The following is a 26503-nucleotide window of genomic DNA, read 5'->3' as shown; positions in this document are numbered from 1 at the left end:
ATACACTGCGCAGATGTACTATGTCAGCCACTTGGTTATGTAGTTGCATGTATGCGCTGTCTTCTAGCATCGTGCAACAACACCGTCTGCATACATAGATAAATAGTACCCATATGTTATTATCCAAATTATATTAAAAAATTATGCTTTATTATGAAATGGGCACATTGCATGATCATGATCATGTCAGACCTTTACTCAAGTTTTCTTGGATAAAACTTTGTTTTATCACCTGTAAATTAGTATCCATTTGGGCGTTTCCATCATTTCAGTAGTGGTTGTTTTCCATTTTTCGACGAAGCAATATGTTGTAAATGTGTAGGACACAACTTAGTCAAAATTAGGTTCACAGAAGACACTGCTATATAGACAAGAATGTGAAATGCTGCAGTTTGTTAAAATGAATTCATGGATACAAAATCACTCATACAAAAGTGATATGTTCAACTTACGTGCGACGCACTTAGAGGATTTAATGCAGGGTACTGTCTATCAGCATCACTACGTTCATGTTGACAGATGGGGGAGCTATTGTCTCAGTTGTGGGTAATACACTGCTGCCCCCTGAAGCCGCCACACAAAGGCTCACACAGTAATAATAATTTTAAAAAAAAAAACTACTTTAAAATACGGTTTGGTTAAAATGCGTAGTCTTCTATAAATTATATTTATAAATCTGATAAGTCAACGTCTAAGATGATCTATGTACATAACTTTTGTTAATAAATATAATATTTCCACTAAATGTCATCAATATAGGTAATTACCTCTACTGTTTGTTAAAATCTAAGAACGGAGCACAATACATTTTTTTCTTTATTTCTTTTTAACCCTTTTTCTTCAATCAGACCCTGTTGCGCACAGGCTTATGTAAATTTGGTGGCTCACGCATGGCGCACTGAGCCAAAGATAGAGTAACAAATCAGGAATTTCCCTTCTGCCACTCCTGAGAGCGCAAGAGAGGACCAAAGTTAAGGATTAAGCGCGTCTCATTCGAGAGGAACAAAAGCGACATAGTGACACTCTGTTTTATTTTAATTTTATTTTTTTGTAAAGATTATCAACAGTCTACACATTCCCAGAAGCTCCGAGGACACATTTTGGCAAGAGAAAAAAATATTTGATTCATTTTGAGTCTGGGGGCATGTGGCTTATGACCTCTTTCAAGGAATAAGTAACACAACAGGAGAAAAGACGTTCACTAAGACTACTGCGATTGCAACTTTGGCTTTATGACTTTTTCTCCTTTGCGGTTGGAGCTGCCGTCGCTGGTCAGTTTTGGAAAGTTTCTCGATGGCGTAGGTGGTGGCGAGACTTTTTAAAACACCTTAAGGATTTATTAGCCTATTTAAAAGGGATGCGCATTCGTTTTATGTGCATTAAAGAAACTGGAGTGTGCAAAGAACACTGAAACCCAGCCGTCGTAACTTTTGGATGAGGGTAATGCGGCGTAAATACGGCGTCTAGAAGGATGCTGCTGCTTGTACAATGGAAGTAAAGAACTCTTTTACTTTTCTTGCGTTGGTTTGTCTTTTCTTCTGCTCCGGTTTCAGCCAAGAACTCAACCCCAAAGGCAGGAATGTGTGCAAAGTACCCGGGTAAGCATGCAGGGGGAAAATGGGAGCTATTCGATTTGTTGTTACTGCAAACCAGCTTGTACAATAAGATTTGCAATAAGATGACATTTTTTTGCTTCTTATTCTCCATTTTCGGGGGGATGGGAACTTCCTTCAAAAAAGTTCCGCTAGAGTTGGGAAATAAGTAGTTATTCAAAGTGTTTTTTATTTCTTGTTTTGTGGAAAAATGCGTAACTTTATAAATTTGACGTTTCCATTGGTGGCCTTGTGCGTAAATAGTGGTCCTCCAAAGTCGCCGAATATTTTGTGAAGCCATCCGCCGTCTTTACCATTTAAAAGATACGTATTTTAGGTCAGGAGATCTTAGAAAAACTTTGTTTTTTATGCATTATGTCACGTCGACCCACCACCCCCTCTCCCTTACATATAACGCGCTCCCTGTTCAGTGTAGCCATAGCAAGATAGCAAGAGGAGGAGTCCACTGAAGAAAAGCATAGCTATACAGATGTGTGTGCTACATCTGGAACCGAAATGTTTTTGTTGCTCTGAAGAGGGCGCTCTTACAGACCCTTACAGCACTCGTGGCACTATTTAATAGTGTGGTTGATAATGCACTTTTAAGAACCAGATTTTGGAAGAGTTAATGAAACGCAAAACTGATAGGATTTAGGTTAAAATCCTGTCATAAAAGCAAAAGTAAGTGATCCTAAAGGCATTTCTTGGTGATCTCCTGAGCCTTTCAGTAACTTGTGTAAAAGAAAAACATCCAAGCCCATAATTGCTGACTGCAGTATCCAAGCTCGAACTGATGTTTTGAATTTTGTAAATTGTGGTAGGCCAGAAACAGCAAATGTAATCCAGGGATCATTTTCCAGTATGTTCTAAACAATGTGTGATAAGTAACCATGTACTTGTAGCTGATTACTTTAGGATGGATGAGCTTAAAAGTTATCACTTACTTTTTTTATGTTGAAAATGTTATCAGACCAAAAATAGCTTATTTGAAAAAAAGAGAGCGAGAGAGGGGGGAAATAGCTTATCTGAAAAGCCACACACTGTATTTTCCTGTGCACTCAGAAAGAAAGTTATCAGCAGCTGCTCTTCAAAAGCTAAAGTTGTGCTGTCATCTTGCCTCACTGGGCAAAATGTTGTCATTTGCCAGAAAGGAAATTCTGTTCCAGAGTATTGTTATGCTCTATGAAGTTTTCAGCATGCTGTACATGACCTCTATTGCTCTACAAGGTTGATATTGTGCCCCTCTTTGCACTTTTCAACATTCATGACACTGAACTCACCACTGAATTGTCTTTTTTTTTCCCCACTATTCATTTATTGTTCTATTTTTATAGCCCTGAATCATATGAACAGAGGGAAGTAGTTCATTATTTATCACAACTAGTCAGCATTCCAATATGTCTCCTCATAGTGGAAAATCAACTGCTGAATCTGGCTTTAATGGCAATACATCCTAAAATCATTTGCCGGTGCCCTCAATAGTCATTGTTTTCTAGCTTCAAGTGTTCCTAACAGTGTTTTGAGAATGCAAAAAGTTGCTGGCTTTGTGGTGTTTTCAGCACTAATGCAGAAATCTTCTTTTCAAATCAGTGAAAAAGCAGCAATTGAGGTCGTCTGTGAAAGTAGTCCGTGCATTCTTTCTGTGGTAATGAAAAGCACACAGCATGTAAAGACCAAATTAATTCCATTAAACAGTGAAGGTAATTTCTCCTTCTGCATTCTGGCATGGATTGGATTAATGTTAATGGTTAACAAAGGGTCAGTTATAAAGGGTTGATTACAGTTTGTCCAAATTTGGTGTGGCACACTTGAAAAAAACAAAACACAAAACAAACAAGCAAAAAAAAAATCTAAACAAAACTGTATGAAAAAGAAAAAAAGAGATTCTTTGGAAAATTTCCTTTCATACAAGTCAAGTAATTCAAAGGTTTGACCAATGATCTTGAACACGTGCCGGTTTTGGCAGGATAATAGAATTGTGCTACTCCCTTCCCATCAACTGAACACAAACTGCCATCTTCAAACAATTTAGGGCAAGCTGACGTGTTGCAGGGGCCCCACAGAGGTCACCGGCATGGGAGGAAGAGGACATGCAGCCGTTCTTTCCTGTTAGGCCCAATACTTGTCTGCAAAACTTTGCCTCTGAATATTCACACTGCATCACAGGCTGGGGGAGGCAGAAAAGCCTGTAGAGCTTCAGGAGCTAGTAGCTTTTGAGTGTATGTGTCTTGTAGAAATTGGAATGAACCATATTGAGGTAATTATACAACAATGTGCTAAGCATATGTGTAATGCATATGCTTAGCACATTCTGCTTGCATTTGCAGAATTTGGCAACAGCTGCATCAGTAAGAAGCACAAAGCCAAAGAAGCAGGAACTTCGTGTGAATGTTGTCACTTGAAATATATTTGTTTTGCTTTATTTTAATCAAGTGCTTCATCTTTCTCCCCTTTCATTCTGTACCTTTTCCCCCCAGATCATCAACACCAGTGTGCTGCAGTGGATGGGGGCAGCTAGGAACTGAATGTCTGACACGTATGTACCACACTTAGAGCTAACATTTGGCAGTATGTCATATGGCTCATTGTGCACACCAATAGAATAATATGGCCTATACTTTTCACCTCAGCCCTCTGTGAAGGCAACTTCACCTGCAAGGACAATGAGGTGTGTGTCAGGCCAAATGAATGCCGCTGTCGTCATGGATACTTTGGAGCTAGCTGTAACACCAGTAAGAATTTTTTTCTCACTTTATTTTTCATTTTGTGTCATTCCTGGTATTAAGCAAATACATTTTACATGTTAAATATAAATGTTCCAGTATAGTACTCTCGGCAGTCAGTTTTTCAACACATTGCTTATTGACACAACAAATATCTTAAAAAGTTGGCAAAGGCTAGTCCAAAAAAACAGGTATTCAGAATTCATGTACCTTCAAGATTTTGGATGATGACCAAATGACCAAATACATGTATAATAAATGGCATTCTTTATGCATCAGCTAGTTCTTATATTTCTCTCAAATTAGTTATCATAACATGCTTTTACACAAAGTTCCAATGTCAGTGTTTGTAGCTCAAAGCACTACTGCACCTAAGTACAACCTTCCAGTTTTACTAGTATTTGTAGTCTTAGACTCTGTAAGAACTTTTCCTGATTGCATTGTCTTTTAACAGAATGCCCTGCAGAGTACTGGGGACCAGACTGCAAGGGAGAATGTCACTGTTACCCCAATGGCCAGTGCGATGATTTGACCGGCGAGTGCACCTGCAACCACAATCGCTGGGGACCTAAATGCGAGAATGTTTGTCTTTGCCAGAAGGGCAAGTGTGACCAAGAAACAGGAAAATGCACATGCTATCCTGGCTTCTGGGGTCCTCAGTGCAACAACAACTGCTACTGCAGCATCAATTCAATCTGTGATGTGATGACAGGGCGATGCTTGTGCAACCCTGGCTGGACTGGGAGGAACTGTGCACTCCAGTGTAACTGTAACAATTCACCATGCGACCAGTTCTCGGGACGCTGCCAGTGCAGGGAGAGGCTTTGGGGTCCACGCTGTGAGCGAAACTGCCAGTGCCTATATGGCAAGTGTAACCAGGCTGATGGTTCATGTACCTGTCTGCCTGGGTACCGTGGGAAGTTCTGCAGGGAGCCATGTCCTGCTGGATTTTATGGTCAAAACTGCAGGATCAGGTGGGATTATATATTTTTTTTTTTAAAAAGTAGGCAGAAAGCAGTGTACCATTATTTAAACAGGAAATTCTGAGCTTTTCAGATGCATAATGTTGAGTTTCCATGCCTGGTCCATGTGATATTGCAGGTCTGTGGGTTTTAGATGATTTAATATCTAAAATCTTAAATCTAAACATGTCTAATTTAATGGAACAATGCCCAAGCGAGATTCAATGGAAATTGGTATTCAGGAGGTAATGGTATTCACATTGTCCAACAATCATTGTCACAACACAAGAAACGTGCAGTACAATTGCTTCAAGTACTGCTACGGTTCAGTGTTTATCGCCTTCAAATGATTAGAGCAAGAATCTAAAGCAAACTAATACAGCTGGTTTCATGAAGATTTTGATCACTGAGCTGTCTCATTACATTTAGATAAGAGGAGACAAAAAAAAACTCTGTGTTTCATTGGCTGCCACCAGGTGTGGGCACTGCAAAGGCCAGCAGCCCTGTAAAGTGACAGGAGGAAGCTGTATTACATGTGAGAGAGGATGGAATGGGACTCGGTGTGATCAGGTCTGCGCCAAGGGCTTTTTTGGTGAAAACTGCCAGGAAGTGTGTCCTACGTGTAAAGATGGTCACCACTGTGAGCCCATCTATGGCAAGTGTTCGCACTGTAACCCTGGCTGGATTGGGGACAGGTAAAAAAAACAAAACGCACACACACGCACGTGCGCACATGCAAATGTGTAAAGAAAAGAGCATGCTGTTTTGTTGTTTAGTATTCCTTTTAAATATTTAACTACTAGCTATTACGAGACTATTTCTGGCACTGTGGTAAGGACCATGACTCATACTTCTAAGCTTTAAAATTACATTATGTGTAATCAAGACATTCTTTCTGTGTGTGATAGGTGTGAGGTGCGCTGCCCCAATGGCACATATGGCGAGAACTGTGAAAACAACTGCAGTCATTGTTTTAATGGCATCTGTCATGTTGTTACCGGAGAGTGCCTCTGTGACCCCGGGTTTTATGGCACATAGTAAGTTAAACGACACCTCAAAGATAAAAACAGCCTTGTTTATACCCTTGACAGCTGTACAGTATGCAGCGGCGAAGGGTTGGACGTGGTGATATGATGTTTGTAGCACATTTATATATCTGGGGACTTAAAAGGTTGAGTTTGTGTTTTGATGCATGTGTTTAAACGAATGAAATAAAATTTAGGAACAAAAAAAAGCAAAATTCTCTCAAACACAGCAGAAACGATTGGGATATGGAGCTAATCCCAGTTATCCCCTTCTTTCTTCTTTTGTTCCATGTAACATACTGGTTACTCAGACACAACATTAAGCAGATGTTTTCTGTCTCTTCTCTGTTGTCAAGCTGCAATATGACCTGTCCAACTGGCCAGTATGGAATCAACTGTAACCAGACATGCTCTTGCCATGACAAGAACTGTGATCCTGTGTCTGGTGCCTGCTATCTCCGTAAGAAAACCTTTATTTTTACTTTTAGTTTTTTATGAGCTAACTGATGTGTTGCGGTTAGCGAGTATGTCAGAAACTAGTGGGGCTTTTTTATTCTCCTAACTTGAACAGATATTTCTTACTTTATACTGTACACACCAAAAGAATTCAAATGCTCTGAACTGTTTATTTGTAAATTACATGCCAGCAATACTGCCTGCATATTAAATTTCTAATAGTTGGCTGTATATGCTGAGTAGCAACAAATACATCTATTTAGGTCAGTGTGTGTAGTGGGACACCAAAGGGCCTTGATTGTGTTTCCAGACCTAGACCGGTGTCCTTTTTATGGCTGTGTTTGTTGGCTCTGTTCCTGTCCAGCCGCAGAAGAGAGAAAGGAAGGAAGAAAAAAAGAAAGGGATAGAGGAAAGGAAAGAAAAATGAGAAACTGGAATGGATACAGAGAATAGAGAAAAAATACTGTTTGGAAAGAGATTATTGGAGGCAGACGTGGAGAATATCACACACAAAGACTGCATGAATTTTGGCTAGTGAACATGATGGGTGGTGGCAAGTTGGTCAGTGATAAACTAACCCTTTGCTACTTTTACCTCAACTCCATTCCAAATTGAGGGTGACAACATGTCAAGGACAGACCACCCAACAACCAGAGACGTATGTGACAGCGTAAAACCCGAGGCTCATTGCTTTTTTACTCCTATGTGTTACTTCTCTTCTGGTGCTTGTCTCTCTTTCCCAATACTAAATGGTGCCCATAACTGTACAATACACCACTGATTGTCTTTGGGGTGTATCGAACTTCAAGTGGGAGGAATGCTAATAAATCTTTGAGTTATGATGAAGGGTCTATAACAAAGAGGGTGTGAGAGGAGGAAGCTAATTGCAGAAAATCAACAATAAAAGCCCAATTGGTTTTAAAGGGGGCAGCGCTATAATCTACAGTTATTGTCAAATCTGCCAGATTAATAAATACACGAGTTAAACACTATATTATGGTATCTTCAATGCGATTTCATATTAATTCGTAATAATGTCCTACATGCCACGCTTTTTTGTTTTAGCTATGACTGAGAGAGCTATTTGTTGAAACTGGTATTCAGACTTCACCAACACATTGTGGCACACCCACCATTCCCTGCATTTTGTCTTTCAGAGCCCAACCAGCGGATGGGTGTGATTGCAGCTGGGACCTTGGTCTCCTTTTTACTGATTGTCCTCCTCTCACTGCTGTGCTGCTGCTGCCTCTGTCGGCACAAAGACAACCACAAGTGAGTGACAGATAGGTGCCTTCACCTCAGCGGTCCACATTAGGGGCTTGAGTTTCTATTAGGAGGCCTGCCCTGGTTATAAAAACAGAGAAAAATATTTTCTTTGTACATTTTCTCACAGGTTGTTAAATTAATAAATGCACATAAATTGTATTTCAAGAGCTTTTATATATTGACATTATATTGTGAATAGCAATATGAGCAGTCCCTGAGCCCTCAAAAGAGGCAGAGGGCCAGGTTTAAAATGCCTAGTTTGAATGATTCATTTGGATTTCCATGGCGTCATCCCTTTTCAACAGCAAAAAAGCCAAACGGATCTTGTGTGGACGATTCAGCAGAATCAGCACTAAACTTCCCCGTATTCCACTGAGGAGACAGAAACTGCCCAAAGTAGTCGGTGAGCCCGAAAACTATTTCTCATATACCACCACAGTGCTACCAGAAGCTTCTGTATTCTCTGTAATCTTTGTCTTTGATTCTTGCACAGTCTGCTAAAATGTATATTTTTATTAGATCCAGTAAAAGCCAGTGAATGTAACGATATTCTGTGTAAGCAGTATACGTAGATGGTATAAAAGCTGTGTTTTAGTGGCTATCAGTGCTTTCAAATGTTTTTAATTTTAACGTCATGTAGACAATGACGCTAATGTCTGTCAATCAGTGTAAGCATTTTCTTTTAGTGCTACCTTAGGCTGCTGCCTAGAAGATGAATAGGGTTGAAAAGTGTATGGTGGCTGCCAGGCGAGTATGAGGTTTCATTTGAAAAGAATGCCCTGGTTTTAGAGCCCATTATTATTCTTGGCACTGCCAAATGCCATGTGTTCATATTATTACGACCCTAAACTTGGGCTTTTTTCTCCCTATTTTCTTTACTCTTTTCCATCATCTTCTTCGCAAGATTTTTTTTTCTTGTGCTGAGGAGGAGGCTGTGTTATTAAAAAGAAAGCCAGTGGTTGTTGGGGGCCCCACGTGGTGGTGAGTGACGAGCTATCAAAGGCTGTACTGTTTGGGTGGACGCTGTAGTTCTGCTGCTCCATGTGGAGGTCTCGTGGTGTGTGACAGATGTGTTTGTGACCCCAGGCTTTGGGGTTTTTTTTTCGTTTTTTGTTTTGCTTTTCTACAGACGTCAGACTAGTCAACGTATTATGGCTATTTGCTTTGGATTTAGAGTTTTTTAAATTTTAAAACACTAAGGTTTGTTATCAAATCATTTCCCATTACCTATGCAATAAATACATTCATTTGTGCATCATATCAGACAGCAGAAGCAATATTTGCTGCGCTGTTAAATGGAATTTCCAATTTTTTCAAGACACTGACTTATCCTGACATTTTCTGATTCTGAAATGATTAGTTAATCTGTCAATCCAATCATCTCTCTGTATTTTGTAACATTTTGCAGACTAAAAGCATATATGGCTGGTCAGTGACACAGATGTTCCCAACCTTACTTTGACTTGTGTTTTCTGAAAAAGACAGATGCTTTAAAATGTGTTTTTGAAGTCAGTGTAGTGCATAAGGGGTTAAATCATAATGACCTGGTTTCTTTTCCAAGTCTGAGCAGCATGTGCTTTCTCATTTTTCCAACTGATTATTTAAGCTACAATCTGTCCACATTATGCCTCATTTGAAAATACAACACATGGACTGTGTGGCCTGTGTCATCCTATGGGACATTAATGCTTATTTGTGAGTAAGTGCAAATCATGTAGGTAAAAGGATTTCTTAAGAATGCAAGTAAAGAAAAATCTATTTTTAGGCCTTGAAAAACTAAAGTTTCAACAGTTTTAGACAGTAAATGTGAAAAATGTTGCAGTCAGACTTGAAGGCAGACCCTCATACCAACCTTCATCTTCTCCTTCGTTTGTCCTGCATAAATCTTTGCTATCCTGCTTGCATTTGTGCTACTCACAGAAGCATGGTTTGCCAACGTTTAGAAACTCCAGCTCTGACTGAAGCCACACAGTCCTGCACACAGAACACACAAACACACACACATTCCAGAGGGGGGCCATAGGGCTGGAAACAGGAAGTGGTCAAATTTACCCCAGCTAGTGTCAGAAGTGTGATTTATCCACATCAGGGTCAGTGGCAACAGATGTGGTAAGACCAAATGATAATAAAACAGGGGTAGGGGAGATGGGGGCTGGGGGGTGTTGGCTCTCAACTAAAAATTAAGTTCCCATGAAACTAAATTCAATTTTCAGTTTGTTTGTAGTATTTAAAAATGTTTATAGTCAGCCTATATTTGCCATTTGAGTTCTTGCTGTCCTATCAGTCAAATGTAATGGTCTGATAAAGCAGAACATGGTGGAGAAATATCTAATGTGGTCAATGTTTTGAAATGGTATGTTTATAAACAATAATAAACAATCAATGAAAATTAAGCTAAATAAACATCTGGAAACACATGGAAGTTGAACCACAGTACCCTAAATGAAAATCTTTTACATTATGCCTCCACATGCCTGCTTTTTTTTTTTTTTTAAATATAAGACTTTTTGAAAATCAATTTGTCTTTATTTTCCTGAAATTGAAAAATGCAATATTTATCAGCATGGGAACTACATTTTAGAAGTCAGGGATGAATTAAAGGACAGCATTTAGTCCTAGCAAAATTAGACTCAATAAAAAAAACCTATATAAACACACTGTCACCTATTTCCCTCTTGGTGAAACTAATGCTGTTTGCTTGCATTTTAACATTCCTTTCTAAGCATATTTACTCCACACCCTGCACATTCGTGTCTGTCTGGCATTCCTTGCCTCCTCTATATCCAAACGCTTCCTCATGGACGGATGCTAAGACCAGCTGCTTTTTTTCTTCTTTATTTATCCGGGCAAAGTTTGGCTGGTATTGCAAATGTGTTTGCTGCAATACTCACAGTGTAGTTGGGAGTTATCTAATCAAAAAGTCAGAATATTTTCTCAAAGTCACACTTTGGCTTTTACTAGAATGACCCAGTTACTGTTATACTGCTATATATATTCATTCTTTTAAAACAGAAGTGTCCAAATGGCTGTAGGCTGTACGCTGGCTCTGTATATGAGAATTTACATGCAACGTTGCAACATATGTCCATGCTGTTTTAGGCTGAAGTATATTTTTATTTACTGTTATTACTGGTGAACCATATTATTATTCAGTGCACAGTTTTCTAGAGATGGACCAGGTGTTTGATCTATCAACTTTCTTGTTGTATCCTCTAGACTTCCACCACCCTACTGAGCAGCTGTGGTGGTGGAGTTCTGTTGTGGAGATGGGTCAATAATACCCTGTTGTGTGTTGGCCTTCATGCAGAGAGGGATCACAGTGGCGTCTAGTCAGCATAGCGATCTTCCTTACTAGACTCACAGTCTGGACCAAGCAATTTTTAAGGACAGCAGTTGTTCATCGCTGCATACATCACTTGCAAAATGCCCATGTGTTAGATCGCTGACTAACATGACTGAAATCTTTGCCGTTCTACATTCCTTTGTCCTTCAGTCTGTGCCTGTCTGCCTTTTGCTACACTATGAGGACCCTGCACAAGTGGTGGAAAAGACATATACAATAGCTTTTTTCCTGTATAATTCAAATATTTACTTAAGCATAAATAGTTTTCGATCTTACATTGAAGTTCCATTCTGGCTTCAGATTTATTTTTATAAATAAATTAATATAAAATATAGAGATAGCAGATTGTTATGGGGATATCTTAAAATGATAATGGAAATGTAAGCCCTCTGTGTTTAAAAATACTATCTTGTGACCTCTTTATATATACAAGTAGTTGAGACAGACATGTTGCAACTGTTTTGACATTCACCCCTCAGTGCATAAAACAAGACAATAGAACCCCAAAATCAAATATTTTGTTCAGGGAGTTAGACTTCTTGTTTTGATGAAAGAAGGAAACCTTTTAAGGAACCATTTTAGATCAACGTAAAAATAACCAAGTGAGTCATATATCTAAGGCAAAACCTTGACTTTCAAAACAGATTGAAAGGGGCAACGTAAAATTAAATTAGAAACTAGAAATTCAGATAAAACCCAGCAAACTAAAGGGGAAAACATGACTCAATCATGTTGTTTTTGGAGAAAAAGTTCAAAGCACAAAAGGCTCAACAGAAAGTCACATGGTGTGAGCCACATTGATTCACATGGGAGGCAAGAGAATAAACTTCAGACTGGTTTAGGGTGACAGATAAACCAGACTTGTTTGCTATAATGGGAGAATATAAAAACAGCGTCTAAGCAGATAATCTGCTGGATTTTCTTCTTTTGTAACATTTTAAAAGTGCATCCATATCAAACACTAATACAAATGCAGCAAGACTATAGAGAGATACATTTTGCAAGTCAGGCTGCAAAAATCTAGCTGTAGATCTCTTAAACTAGCAAATCGTTTTAGGCCAGTCTTGGCCAGTGTCCTGGTAGTTAGGGGATTCCTTCCATAGATGGTTTATCTAAGGTCTAAACAAACGCATGGACCCATGTGTCATCAGGAATATAAACAGGAGCATCTGATGTGGCCGGTCATGCAAGTTAACACCCAGTATGGTTTAGTCCGGTTCACACCAGATGGGAAGATTAAGCCTAAGTACCCTTCAGAAAGCGCAGCTGTCCTGAGACTGAAGGGTTAGCAGAATGCTGTAGTGTCTGAGGACAGAAGAATGAGAGAGCGAAAGGGAGATTGTGAGAGGGAAACATGACTTGACCTACTTATTGTTAGGGAGAGGACTCAGTGGAAGATGACGATGAAGAACCCATTTGTGGTTCATTTTGCTGAACCCACAAAATACTAGAAAAGCCCAGCAGAGACAGTAAGCAACCACATAACATTGCAATGTTTTATCTTACCATTCAGCTCTTTATTAGTATACTGTATATTATAAAGAGTGTTGTTTGTTGGTTAAGATTTTCCAAGAAAACTCTAAAGAAAATCTGAATATCGTCAGCTGTGGGAATTCAGCTCCAGCTAATAAATTATGAATGGGTATGAAACTATCACCATTTGCTTTTAGAAACTCATAGTGTCAGAGCCTTTGTTAGCTCACATGTAAAACCTATTTTTCTACAGAGTTAGTTAAACCAATGCTTTCTACAACTTTGCTGTGAGACTGAGTAAGAGCAGACTGTTTGTCCTGTAACACAGTAAAAAAAACCCTCTGACTGACCTTTTGACTTTTGCATTTGTTTTTTGTTCTCAGTAGCCCACCATGACCCAGAGAACACCTTCAACTGCAGCTTCATTGAGCCCCCCTCTGTGGCTGAACAGCACTCCCCCTCCTCCTGGTCATCCCAGGGGTCCTTCTCTTCTTTTGAGAGCGGAGATGAGGGGCCAGTTTACTGTGTTCCGCATGAAGGTGAGTAATCATGTAAAAAAAAACAAAAAAAAAAACAGTTCAGCTATCTTGTATGGACACACATGCGAGATAATCATATTCCCCAATGTGACTATCCAGTGACTCACTCACTTCTCTAATAGCTACATAATAGTTGGCATTTATGTCATTTAAATTTAGATTCTCCTTTGAGAACAAGAAGAGCATAAACAGGAAATGGAATGGTCAAGTCAGCATATTGCACACATCCAAACAGTGACTAAATCCTTAAAGTTTGGTGGAAAACACCCATTCCGTCAGTTTCTAATCTTGAACTATGAAATTGCAAATGATGCTTTAGCCAGTTTTAGTCTGTTTCTCTTTGATGTGAGTCTCTTTACAAAAATGGATTTTGAGTAAGATCATCAAGTTGCCGAATTGACCCAGTTATTGACCCAGTTATTTTCAGTATAATTGAACAACAGCAAACATGCAGTAAACGTAGTGATCATATCAAGTAATGTAATGCTGCAACAGCACGTATAATCAGGATTGAAATAAACAAACACCATTTTTGAGTAGCATCTCTTGATCTGCCAATGATCCACAGACTCCATGAACGACAAGCGGAGCCCCAGCCCTGCAGCAGAGAAGCCAGAATCTGTCCCTGATGAAGATGACGCTGGTGAATACACCTCCCTGAAAGACACAAGTGTAACCAAAACAGAAGGTAGTGAGCCACAGTATGCCTTGGTCGCCCGCCTCTCCAAGCAGTCGAAGGAGGATGAGAGCAGTGGCAAGGATAGAGATGGCACTCCTATATTAGAGGCCAAGCGCAATGGAAAGCCACCGCCTTCACCTGGCAAGCCCAAACCCCGGCCACCAGACCCATCCACTAAACCCAAGGTGTCGTGGATACACGGGAATACCACAGGGTCTCCCCAGCCTGAGCAGCAGGGGGGAATTAAGGCACTTGCAGTGTCAAAGGAGAAAAAGAGAAGTTCAAGTGATGGCTCATCTAAGAGTGAAGAGTGGCAAAGAATAAAGGAAAAGCATCATGACCGACAGAAGATACAGGAGGGGCAGGAGGCAGATGCCAGTGGCTCCCCTAAAAAACACAAACCTCTGCGAGGTAAAAAGTCTGGGGATGAGCACGGCAGTCCCAGTCACATGGAGCACATCAATGGTGTTGTTCAGAGTGCCCTCAAGAAGATAAGTAATTTTCACTGCTCCTCACCTGAAAAGAAAAGTGTTGATAGTTCAAAGCAGACCCCTAAGGAGCCACCCAAGAGCCCAAAGGTCATCCATCCTCATATGAACTCAGAGGCTGCTACGCTGCTTGCCGCTCAGCTCAAGGAAAAAACCCAAAGCATCAACAGGAATGAGGGAACAGGGCTGACAAAGACCAATGGTCTCTCCACACCAAGGGCAAACCGGGAGAAGCCCACACCTCCACAGAAAGCCAAAAGAACCGGCTCCACTGGATTGAGCCAGATTGAGCAAGGCTCCACCAAACCCCAGCTGCCCACCTCAAGTAGCCTACAGAAAATGGTGGCACCTGTAAAAACCAACCTTGGGACCCCTGAAGCCAAGAGCCCGGAAAAGCAGGACTTGAACGGCTCCAGGACAGGGGACCCACTGGATCCTACACCAAAGAAGACTCCCATAAAAAAACCACCCAGGAAGAAAGGAAAGGAAGGTACTTTGGATACATCTGAAAGTAAAACACCACAGCAAAAGACAGCTATTATGCCACCACAGGTTGTGAAATAAGTGTTTTGAACTACAAATTGCACAAAGTTTATGATGGATTTGCAAAAGACTCAAATTTGTTGGAAGTTTAACCACAACATAGTTTTTCGGTCAAGGAATTGTAATTTTACTGTTAGAGTTTAGGGCGAATCCAGGACCAGTCAAGAATAAGAAGTGCTTTAGATCAAGAGGAACAGTTGAGTCATATTGGTAAGGTGTATTATAATAACCTATATACATCATTGTATTCGTTTCAGGAGTCCTTTTTTTAAAGTAACAACTATATATCAACCTCACACCACAACCTGTGCCTAAACTGGACACAACTGTGAGAACAGTGGTGCAAAAGCATAATCCAAAGTTCATTCATTTCTTTTACTCTGCAGTATGTCCACCACTATACTTTGCTTATATGCTTAGACATCCATTAGATTTTTTTTTCTTTCAGTTCTACCACTGGCTTGTATGGCAACCCTTACACTGTATCATAAAAAGTTTTGAAAAATTGAATTCTGTACAAAGGGGCAGAGAATTGTCCCTATTCAAAGTTTCATCTCAGTGAATAAACACTCTAGGACCACCAGCTGGTCAAACTGCAAGATTTAACCTTTAAAGTACATCCCCATTTTTTTCTCTTAAAAAGGTATAGTTGAAGTTTTGGGATTGGGTTGTCTTCAGAGCATGGTGTCATCATTATCTGTCATGTGGTATTTTTTTTAAAAAAGGCTTTAAAATTGACACTAAAAAATTTACTTAGTAGTAAATGAGTTATTACATGCATTTTTTTTATTTAAGGGCAATAAGTTTTCATTTGATTTATTAAAAACCAAAAAAGTTCCATAGACTTGAGACCCCCTTTTGAAAAACTGCGCTTTATTAATATTTTTTCAGTTTTTCCTACCTTCAGCAAAGTGCGTAGAGATAACTATACACCAAAAGTCGTGAGATTTTTTCTGTGCCTGTTTATTGCAGTCAATCAGAATTTTCAAACAGGAAGTGAAGTCATAACGTAACCAAAAATAAGGTTTTACAACCTTCCAAGAACATGGCCACTGAACCTGGACACACCTATAGCGTGACACAAAACTTGGTGTTAGGACTTCAGGTTATCCAAAATTTAATTTGCATAATTTCATGACTGGGGTACTGAATTAGGCAAAAACACATTTTTCCTACGTGACCTTGCAGCCACAGACTTAGCATGATTGGATTAAATTGATATAATGTCTCCGGCCTATTTTACTGTTTGACCGCCTCATATTTGCCTGCAGATATATTCACGAATTGAATATGAATTGCTGTTGAGGTTAGAAAACTAATTTGCCATCCAGGTGTCAGAAAAATAGCTATTCTATATATGCTCTCCACAGGTACTAAAGGTACTAAAAATAACCAAAAACTGGTCCTCAGAGTATACCAAGCCACTCCCCCCCAATTAGATGTACCAGCACACAGGAATACAGATCTGACCTGGATTAGTTTAGGATATAATCCTCATCTCTTTTATGTATTTTAGATAAGGGTCTATTTGATGTTGATTCTTAAAAGAAACACTTTAATTTATGCTGTATTTGCTGCAGAACAGCATCTCTAGCAAAAGAAAGTTTATCTTAAATCTTAAAAATCTTACTCTCCAAGCTTTTAACGATGTTATTCTTCACATCTAAATTTGAAATTTTGACATACAGGTACACGTGAAATACTACATTTAGAATCATCTAACGAAATTATCCGTACTTATGAGACAGATTTAATTCCGCTTTGAGCGTTATTACTGCTTCTTTTTCCATACGGAAATAAAGTATTTAGGGATTTTCAGCCTTTTGCTCTCCTTTGTCCAGCTATTTCACGTACATGGCTTTTCCATGCTTCTGCTTAACCCAAGCCAACATAATGTGCTCTTACTGTATGTTTTATTCAATCAGCTAAACCACTAAACCAAAAATGAAACCCCAAAGCACACCTCATTTTATTTCATGCTTATTATTCACTTTGAATTCACTTACTTTCTGTGTGATGAAGTTTTGTATGCTTTATTTAAAAAAAAAAGCATACCATTATATGGTATCCTCCTATTAATCAGAAGTAAAATATAGTTTTGTTGAAATATTCACCACTAGTGGCATTCTTTGCAGATCAGACTACAGAAGAAGTCTGCCATGTGTCTCTGTGTACTTTCAGTTTAGTCAAAAAGTGAGGTTGATATTGCGTCAAAGGTATTTTCATTTCAAATTATGTTGTGTTATGCCACCTGGGTACTTTCTGGAACTAAATCTTGACTAAGATCTTTTCTACCTTAAAGGATCAGATTATCTTAAGCTATCAGAACCATGCTAAAATAAAAAGGTGTAGACTGTAAGACTAGATGGTACTCGGGTCTTATAATTTGCCTCAACTGTGGATTGGTTTAAGTGAAAAAAGCTATTTTTGCCTAATGCTATTGCCAGTCTCTATTTTAACTGCTGATCCTAAAATACATACACAAAAAAAATGGTATTGCAGTGAAATACTCCATCTTGAAAAATTCAATTTTTCTTCAAGATACACACGTGAAAATAACTGTCACAATATGAGCTATAAATAATGGATAATGAATTAAAATAAGCAGAAAGTTATACCAACGTGCCATGGTGTGTTTCCGTCTGAAAAGTCCACATCGCACCCTCAGCTAATTTCGTGAACCAAATATTGCTGTTTTGTGTTTTTATCAAGGTACAACATATTTCTCCGGTGATTTGTTTTTTCAACATTGTATACATTGTGTAAATTTTATTATCTTTGTAAGCTGTGCTTATATGACCTTTTCAGTGCCTATATGTTTTCCTTGACATCATTGAATTTACTTTTATGTTGCATTCTCTGTTTTCTTTTGTTGCTTAGTTTGGGCTCTGAACCAAACTTGGAGTATCAGTGCTTTCCTCCGGTCAAGTTTACATTGGCTTTGTAATTGTTCTCTGTTGATGTTATGTTTATGTGAAACTTAACTGCATGACGCAGAGTGTAATTATATGGCATTGATAGCTGCAGAAGAACCTTGTAACCTTTGTGCTCCTTCCATTTGTTATTATTGCCTGCAAAAAACTAACTCATACAAAAAGGGTTGTACAGTCGTACTATAATACCACTCCTGAAGCAATTCCATATACTTTTGACCATAATGTTGTGTAATTAGGAAATGACCATTTTTATCTGACTGGTCTGTGCTTTTTTTCTTTGGCTTACAGAACATTTTTGTAGAAAAGGGCCTGAAAAGCTGCAGAAAACATTACTGACTGTAAGGTGTATTTTGTCTTTTGTGGTTCTTTCATAGCAGTTTTGATTTGTTTTTCATTTGTGTATGGTTATTTGGTTGGTTTTTCCTCATTTACTTCTTTGGAATAAAAAAGCAATACATGTAGCTATAGAGAGCTTTAAAAACAGTCCTCATTGAATCAGTTTCCTGTGACAATCATTGTATACCGTTTTGCATCTCCTGGACATTTTAATGGGATCATGACCTCCTATTGGCTTCTTTTTCTATTGCCTGATTCCAGTGTACAGTCCACTAGAAAAACAACAAGGTAAAGAAGTATACATTTTGTAATACATCATGTATTGTATTCTCCTTAACAGATCCACTTTTATTTTATCCATTCTTTTAAGTCTCAGCTGTTAGGCTACACAGTACTGCGGATGTTCTCACAGTCATTCGGTCATAGCGGCTCTTCAAAGACCCTGAGGGAACCAGGGGACTGTCAGTTTGGCTCCTTCAGGAAGGGGGGACAAGCGCTTCTTTCATGAAGGAAAAACAGTGGAAACTCTGTGTTAAGGAGTTAATCACGCGCTGCATATGTGTCGTCTTTTGGAAGGGAGAAAAGGGGATATAGCCAAAACTGGGCCACAAGGCAATGAAGGAGGATGAATGGTTGTATATGAGGATGGATGGATAGGTCATGTGATGGGTAATTGGAACCAGAAGATGAAGTGGCTTTGTTTAGGTTTCTGCTCTTTTGACATGATGTTCTACTTACAGCTGTACATATGTGTTATGCATACAGAAGTTGTATGCTACATTTTCAGAGCTATAAAACATAAGCCTGGTTTCCAATACTTTTTTATGGAGATAGCAGTGTGATAAAGCTTTTTACTGACACTGACAGCAATAATGTTGATGTGACCTTTGCAAAGCACTCTAAAAAGATGTCTTTTGTAGAGCAGAGCAAACAATTTAATCATTGTGGTGATGGTTTCCTTATTTGTCATACAAGTGGCAAAGTGCCAGTCACGCCACCACTTTGCTTTGGACTTGAATGAATTGTAACAAATTAAACCATGAACGAGTTAAATTCATGGTCCAAAGAGGATGAACCTTGATGATTCTGTTGCATCAGTATTTTCAGACATTATGCTACTTTAGTCACGATGAAGATTAAATACTTTTATTTTATTCTATTTGTATTACTTTATTTTTGTGCATTGAATGAAACCCAGTGACATTTGGTGTTGACATATATGGTGCATGCATGTGGAGTTTTAATAGCCATTTGGATCATTCATTTGGCAAAGCCATTCAAATTAAAAACAAAATTAATTCAGTACTTTAGTTTTTTGGTTCATAACCAAATATCCGCCTAATTAATGCTAATTAGCAGATGTTAGACTGCTGATATTGGCATTAGGCTTAAAGAACCCCTGTGTAGAGCTTCACAGAGCTGCTGACCATACTGAAATGTACACTCTCACGATGAGCACCCCCCCCAAAAAAAAAAAGTCATACCATCTTTCATGTGACAACGGCCTGAAGTCAGATTTACTGTTAGAATAGAGAAGAATGTTAACACAACTGCCTCCATCTGCCCATCCGCAACTCACAGATGGAAAAGATTCTCAGCTGAGGATACCAAAACATGTTCTCTGTCTTTTCATCCTTGACATGTTGTGGGAAAGTCACAGATTGGAAATGAGCATTGCATGTCACCATTGCACAGAATCTCAGGATCAACCGTGTTGATTAAGCATGTGTACAACTTTTGATGGATTTCTGTGCCTGCTGCTCGTGAATAGAACAGGTTTACAATTACAGAACTTGTCCTGTTTCATATCAACTTAAAGTAATTTTTTACTCATTTATTGACTTGGCATTGAAGGTTACGTGTAGCACTGCAACATAAATGCACAAAAAGGAGCTACTACACTGGATAATGCCAAGCTTGGTCAAAAAGTCAGGGGTAGGCGTGTGGGAAGGGGGTTCAGTGACATTTCGGCTGCCAGTCTAAACATAACTTGGAGCTGGGGCGCCCTCAATGTGCCATGTCTATAGAAACAGCGAGGCTTTAAAACTCAGGCCTATGAGTCAGCCAAAAGCCCTGGACTCAAAAAACCTATTCCAGTCCCTGTGTCTCTATGGCAACAGGAACAGATTGGAACCACATCTGGTAGCCATTTCAGTCCCTGCAAGGAAAGGAAGAAAGAAATTTATGAGTGAGGGGGAAAAAGACAAATATTTTCTGCAATGCAAAGCAGAAAGAAAGTGGAGTCGAGTTACACTTGAAAGTGGTTGAAGATTATTAATTCAAGCATGGCCTGAGTCACGAGCCGTTTTTCACTGTCCGCGTAAGTTCAGGACAGTGGATTAGGTTCACTAAGAAGTATTCAGTGTAAAGAGACGTGTATCGCCTCCATGCAAAGACATGCACCAGAAACAAAGGCAAGAAAAAGAATATTCTATGCAAATCTCTCTTTTGATTTTGAAAATCTGATATTGAAATGTTCACGGTGTGAAAACGGTTCATGAACTTTGCACAAATTATTTCTCATAAAACCTCGGTGTGATGTAAAGTTTGATTGAAGCTCAAATGAACAGTTGCTCTTTGTTCAAGTTTTCAAACAATGTCTGACATTACTGTGTCTGCTGTAGTACGATTTTTCTCAAATGCTGTCATTCCCCTGGCTGATCCATTGCATCAGACATGGCCAGAGGAGATTCAAAAGTGGGCTTTTTTTCCCCCCGTCTCTTATCCCTGTCGACAGGCTGTCTGCGAGAAACACTGTCTAATTGCAGTCTTTCTTACACATTAAATGTTGTTTCTCAGCCCTGTGGAAATGCAGTAACTATGAAATGACATTTACTGGAAATGGAGCTGGTGCTTTTCTTGAGCCAAAACCACTGAAGACTGTGGTCAGCATGCAACCAGAAGTGGGGAGGCAGGGGGGGCACCAGCATCAAATGTGTTTATAGATTTCCAGTGACATCTACATACTCTGCGATTTAAGACTGTCATTATCATAGACCCAAAACTTCCACGCGTTGGCTCAGAGCTAAAATAGGCCGCTCTTAATGCACAAATTAAGAGCAACCGCACAACAAGCCGACCTCCCAAATAGATGCCTAGACAAGCTGGTAAAGTGATGAAACTAGGTCAAGAGAGTTGAAACTGGATGAGGCTCAGTTTGGGATATAGTAACATATCAGTATTGTTCTTTAAGTCAGTGTGAAAACCCATTTGCTCTATCTGACACTTTCCACGCTACTTTGAGCTCAGTGCATGCATCGTGACTGCAGCGGCAGAACTTCAGAAAGACACGCGGTTTTCCTCACGCACTATTCGTACTCATTTGCGAAAAAATCAACCAGTATAAATAGTGCAAAATATAATTGATCCGTAGCCTCTCTCTTACTGTCCAGATGGAGATTTTTCTTACTCTTTTTTTCTCTTCTCTCACATGGAAGGGTGTGCAAACAGTTGTCTGGGACTTCAAATTGCCCTGAATTTTCCCCCTTTGTCAGCATAATTTAAAGGAACTAGCATATTAGGGGAAATGGTTTGGATGGCTAATAAAAAGCAGATCAGTCAGATTCTTTTTTTTTTTTTTTCATTTTGTTCTCTTTTTCTTTCTTCTTTTTCACAAGCTCTTCTTCTCTTGTATTTGTGCCCATAGCCTGTTTTCCTTCTCCTTCAATTACTCCTTCCCCTTTCTCCCCTTCCCCCTGTCCCATCTATCCACTACCTGAGCAGTAAAGTGGGACTACAGACTTCATAATATGGTTTGGGGTTTCAGCTTTCACATAATTCCACAGACTGACCCAAAATTTTTTGGGTTTTTTTCCCCTCACTGCTTACTCAGTTCATCATAGAGCCGCAAAAAAAAGAGATACTGGGATGGAAAATGAGCACAAGACCCATTGTGTCCGCCCAAACCCAAGGAAAATAAACAGATGGTTTATGTTTTTGTGCAGTGAACCCCAGCTGCCCCGACAATCAGTCCTGTCTGTGACCAACAAACTGTACAGCTTTGTTGTTTGCGATGCTTTCTCTCCATTTTTAAGTAAATGCAGTCACAGGAACAGGCCTGTACCCTGCAGAAACATTTTCCCATTTTACAACCCCCATCAGATTTGTTTTATGACATCTTTGTTTTTGTGAGTCAGAGGCCAAGTCACTGATACTGGCACCACTCTTATCCAGTTGGATAAACACACTTTAGCAACAACCTAAAAAAAAAGAAAGAAATGTTCGCCTAAATGGATGTCAGGATCTATTTACTTTATGTGGCTGCAGTTAGCTGGCATGTGAAAGGAAGTGTTAGCTGTATATTTTCCATCATTCTGACTTTGTGCTTGTGTGTATACACATAGGTGACACACATATGTGACCCTTACAGCCTTCTTCTACTTCATGGGACAACAGTGGAGTCATTATAGGGAGCCATGTGTTTCTGATTACTGAGGCACAGATTAGAGGGAGGGGAGCAGTGCTTGCTGTTTGCTTGCCCACCAGCTCCTCTGATGTGGCTAGTAACTGGACATTGATCGGGGCAAATCCTTTCACCACCCTCACCCCATTTCCCACCTCCACGACAAACCATTTCCCACATCAGTCATGATTCCTCTACCATCTATCACTTTATCCGGTTTCCAGTTGAATTATGCAAATACAAGAGGGACCGTCTGTGAAAATATACCTACTTGACCTACTTACAATTCCAAAAGCTCTCAGTACTTTATTCTTGAAAATGTGTTATTGTTGCTAAATCGTAAACACAGTTGTCTTTTACTACAGAGGACAACAGTATGATGTTTTTGTTGCTTCGGGAGTGTGATATTTGTTTGACCTCCACAAGGATTTTTGTTTTTGATTTCTCCCCCTCGAGGGAATTCAAGGTCAGACACACAACACTGTGTGACAAATTAGAATGATTATTCTCAAGGACACCAGTTTGAATAAAGTTGTATTCAGAGCTTTACATAAAGTCATCATGGGCATGAATATCATGGAAATATGAGGTATTTAATGATGTTTGTATAGTATACATTTTAAATGTCTTTAAGACATTATTCTTATTCATTTTCTCTAATCCACATAGGTGGATTATATATATATATATATATGCACACACATATATACATACACACACACACACAAGCTCAAATATATGCAGATATCCCCACTAATATTTAGCAAAATGTCTCTGCCGTTGTAAAAGCAGACATGTCTCAAAGATTGTGTCCAATGTACATCCAAAAACAGGACCATTAAACTCAAGAAATAGAGAGGTCACAAATAATGATTGTAGCATTTCAGTAATTAATCAAGCTCCATTTGCCTCAACAGTGGTTCTCAGTTCCAACAAACCAATGAAAAAAGTTTTCACAGGAAATTCCAAGACGATACTCAACTCAGCTCTACTTTTCTTTTAATGACTTCAAAAGACTGTACTGAAACCAAGTAATAGAGAAATGCAAAACTGCATTTCTCAAATACAGACTCAATTTATTAAATTTCGACTAAATTAGTTGTATTTTGGACATTTGTCAAAGAAAAGAAAGAGCTTTCAGAAACAAATTAATGTGGACTGCCAGACATTTTGGGGAAATGTCTGAAGAATATGAAACCATATGCAGCTCTTCACTAACAGTTTCACTTCTACATAACTTGTATTTGCAAACAGTTGTTTGAACTGATTAACTTTGAATCTGCACTTTCTTAGAAATGGTCCTAAGAGACCTTCCTAGTTTTCTTAATGTATAATTCTGCTTTCACGTTCATATTTTCTTGGACTTTCCCACATTGTCCTGCCTATTGGTCAATCCAGTGAGTGCTGTCAAAAAAAGCTAATAATTGTAGCCAATCACAATCACCAACAAGACAAAGCTGAGGGCTATTAACAGACAACCAGAAAGTTCAGCACCAAGTGTGCGTATTTGAGCCCGTATGTATACTTTTAAACTTTCTGTGGATTTGAGAAAATCCTAAATAATTTCAAAAGTGTGCACTCAAGTCTTGTTTTTAAAAGATTTGTGTTGTACAATCATTCCACTCTAGAAAACAAACAATTCAAAAAACTTATTACAAGCCATGGCTATAACATTCATGCCCATGATGAGTGAAGATGTTGTCACGGTACCTGACCCCAAACTGTGGGACCTCAGCACTTAACCATTGACCAACAGGCTACACGAAATACACAAGGAATTCATCATCCATCACATGGGATTTTTTTTAAAACAAATCTTTAAATGACTGCATCCAAAAACACAGAGAGAAAAAATGATGGTGTTATTATCTTGACAGATAATCAAACAGTGTTGGCAGTTTTTCAGCTTTTTTATTTCCATTTTCGGCCAGTGGAGTTTGAGTTTCTGCAGGTGTGGATGTTTTTTTAAGCTTTCATCATCCCATCTAATGAACCAGATGGTGTTTAGATGAACCCTTTCCCCCTGATGCATCACAGAACTTTTTCATGAAAGGAATGATTGAATCTTCATAGAATCACCAACATCCAGGATACTAATATGTCCTGTATGTAACACCACCACAAATCAAGGGGAGTGAAGAAAAAAGCAAAACTGTTTCTAATTTAAGAAACAAATGAGGCAGATGCTAATTTAGCTGTATAAGTGTATAGTTTATAAGTTAAAAAAAATTATAAACACTGTTTTAGGTATAAATAATGGGATAGCGATTTGGTGACAGAGCGCTCATTAATGATGTAACCAAGTCAGCTAAGTGAAGCAATTATGGAAATGCCTTGAAGTGCAATGCCACCATTTCAAATAGACTCCCATTCAATAGTCCCAGTCAACTGCTTCATGAAATTGTAAGTAATTTTCCCTACATGTCAATAAGATGTCATTAGCTAAGGTCACTCCTTCCAGTGAGTGTACTAGCTGTCTTCTTCAGAGGAGAGACATATGTTCCCCCAGTCACGTTTCAAGTGTTGCTCACAGTTTCTTCTTCATGTCCAAATACAGCCAAGTCTATCTAATGGAAAAATAAATAAATCAGTGGAATGCAAAATAGGGCAATGCCCACAATGCCAATCTGCTCCAGAAATGGGTGACGTCATGGTGGCTACTTAGGGAAGTAGTTCAGCTTTCTGCTAAACATGCTTATTATCCTTTAACCTTTTCTGAGTTAGATGTGAAGATTAAAGGCACGATCGTATCTGTCCTTTACTTGAAAACAAACAAAACAGTTACCCTGGCTTTGCTGAGGCTATAATCTATCACCACATCCAGACTTCACTAGTTAGTTTATGTAAAAATAAAAAAATGAGACTTTATAAAAAGGAGTGGAGGAGTTCAAGTACCTTGGGGTCTTGTTCGCGAGTGATGGGAGAAGGGAGCCGGAGATCGACAGACGGATTGGTGCGACGGCTGCAGTGATGTAGACGCTGCACCGGTTTGTCGTGGTGAAGAGGGAGCTGAGTGTAAAAGCGAAGCTCTCAATTTACCGGTCGATCTACGTCCCTACCTCACTTATGGCCACGAGCTGTGGGTAGTGACCGAAAGAACGAACGGCGGAAATGAGCTCCCTCTGAAGGGTGGCTGGCCTCTCCCTTAGAGATAGGGTGAGAGGTTCGGCTATCCGGGAGGGGCTCAGAGTAGAGCCGCTGCTCCTCCACATTGAAAGGAGCCAGCTGAGGTGGTTTGGGCATCTGACAAGGATGCCTCCTGGGCGCCTCCTGGGGTTGGTGTTCCGGGCATGTCCCACCGGGAGGAGGCCCCGGTGTTCCCCCGGATAAGCTGGAGGAGGTGGCTGGGGAGAGGGAGGTCTGGGCTTCTCTGCTTAGGCTGCTGCCCCCACGACCCGGCCCCGGATAAAGCGGATGAAGATGGATGGACTTTATAAAAACAGAAAACACTATTGAATCTCACATTAAAGTTTTGTGTGCTTGAAAAGTAATATTATGCAGTAAGTAATCACTTCTCTTTATGGCCTTTGTATTTTATATATTTTTAATACTGTTTTATATTACCTCTGCAGTGAAGCAGAATTTTGAGGGTTACAGCTGCATATATTTACAATTCTAAATACTGCACTGTTTTATTTAAAATGTTCATTTTCAGAGCATTTTTATTCAAAATGTCTTATTAAAAGTATATTAAAGTTGAGCTGCTCAGTAAACATCCTTGAAAGTTTAATTCAATTTAC

General features: G+C 39.3%; 1 protein-coding gene across 1 annotated transcript; it reads left to right on the top strand.

Moving 5' to 3' along the window:
• Positions 1–893: 893 nt before the first annotated feature.
• On the top strand, positions 894–19515 carry scarf2 (scavenger receptor class F, member 2). The gene is made up of 11 exons (XM_040050657.1): positions 894–1598; positions 4070–4128; positions 4223–4324; positions 4770–5289; positions 5754–5972; positions 6186–6314; positions 6659–6762; positions 7916–8030; positions 8330–8427; positions 13224–13379; positions 13948–19515. Exons 1-11 carry the CDS (start codon positions 1489–1491, stop codon positions 15108–15110), a joined length of 2775 nt encoding a protein of 924 aa, XP_039906591.1. The 5' UTR covers positions 894–1488; the 3' UTR covers positions 15111–19515.
• Positions 19516–26503: the final 6988 nt, after the last annotated feature.

Source organism: Simochromis diagramma, unplaced genomic scaffold (assembly GCF_900408965.1).
Source record: "Simochromis diagramma unplaced genomic scaffold, fSimDia1.1 OVJJ01000131.1, whole genome shotgun sequence".
Lineage (NCBI taxonomy): Eukaryota > Metazoa > Chordata > Actinopteri > Cichliformes > Cichlidae > Simochromis > Simochromis diagramma.
This window is presented reverse-complemented; position numbering and strand designations above follow the sequence as displayed.

What these genes read in the sequence shown, in the direction of transcription:
- scarf2 (XM_040050657.1), top strand. Translation starts at nt 1,489, where the DNA reads ATGGAAGTAAAGAACTCTTTTACTTTTCTTGCGTTGGTTTGTCTTTTC. An exon ending in TGGAGCTAGCTGTAACACCA is followed by an intron (nt 4,325 to 4,769) that starts GTAAGAATTTTT and finishes GTCTTTTAACAG; the next exon opens with AATGCCCTGCAGAGTACTGG. An exon ending in TTACTGTGTTCCGCATGAAG is followed by an intron (nt 13,380 to 13,947) that starts GTGAGTAATCAT and finishes AATGATCCACAG; the next exon opens with ACTCCATGAACGACAAGCGG.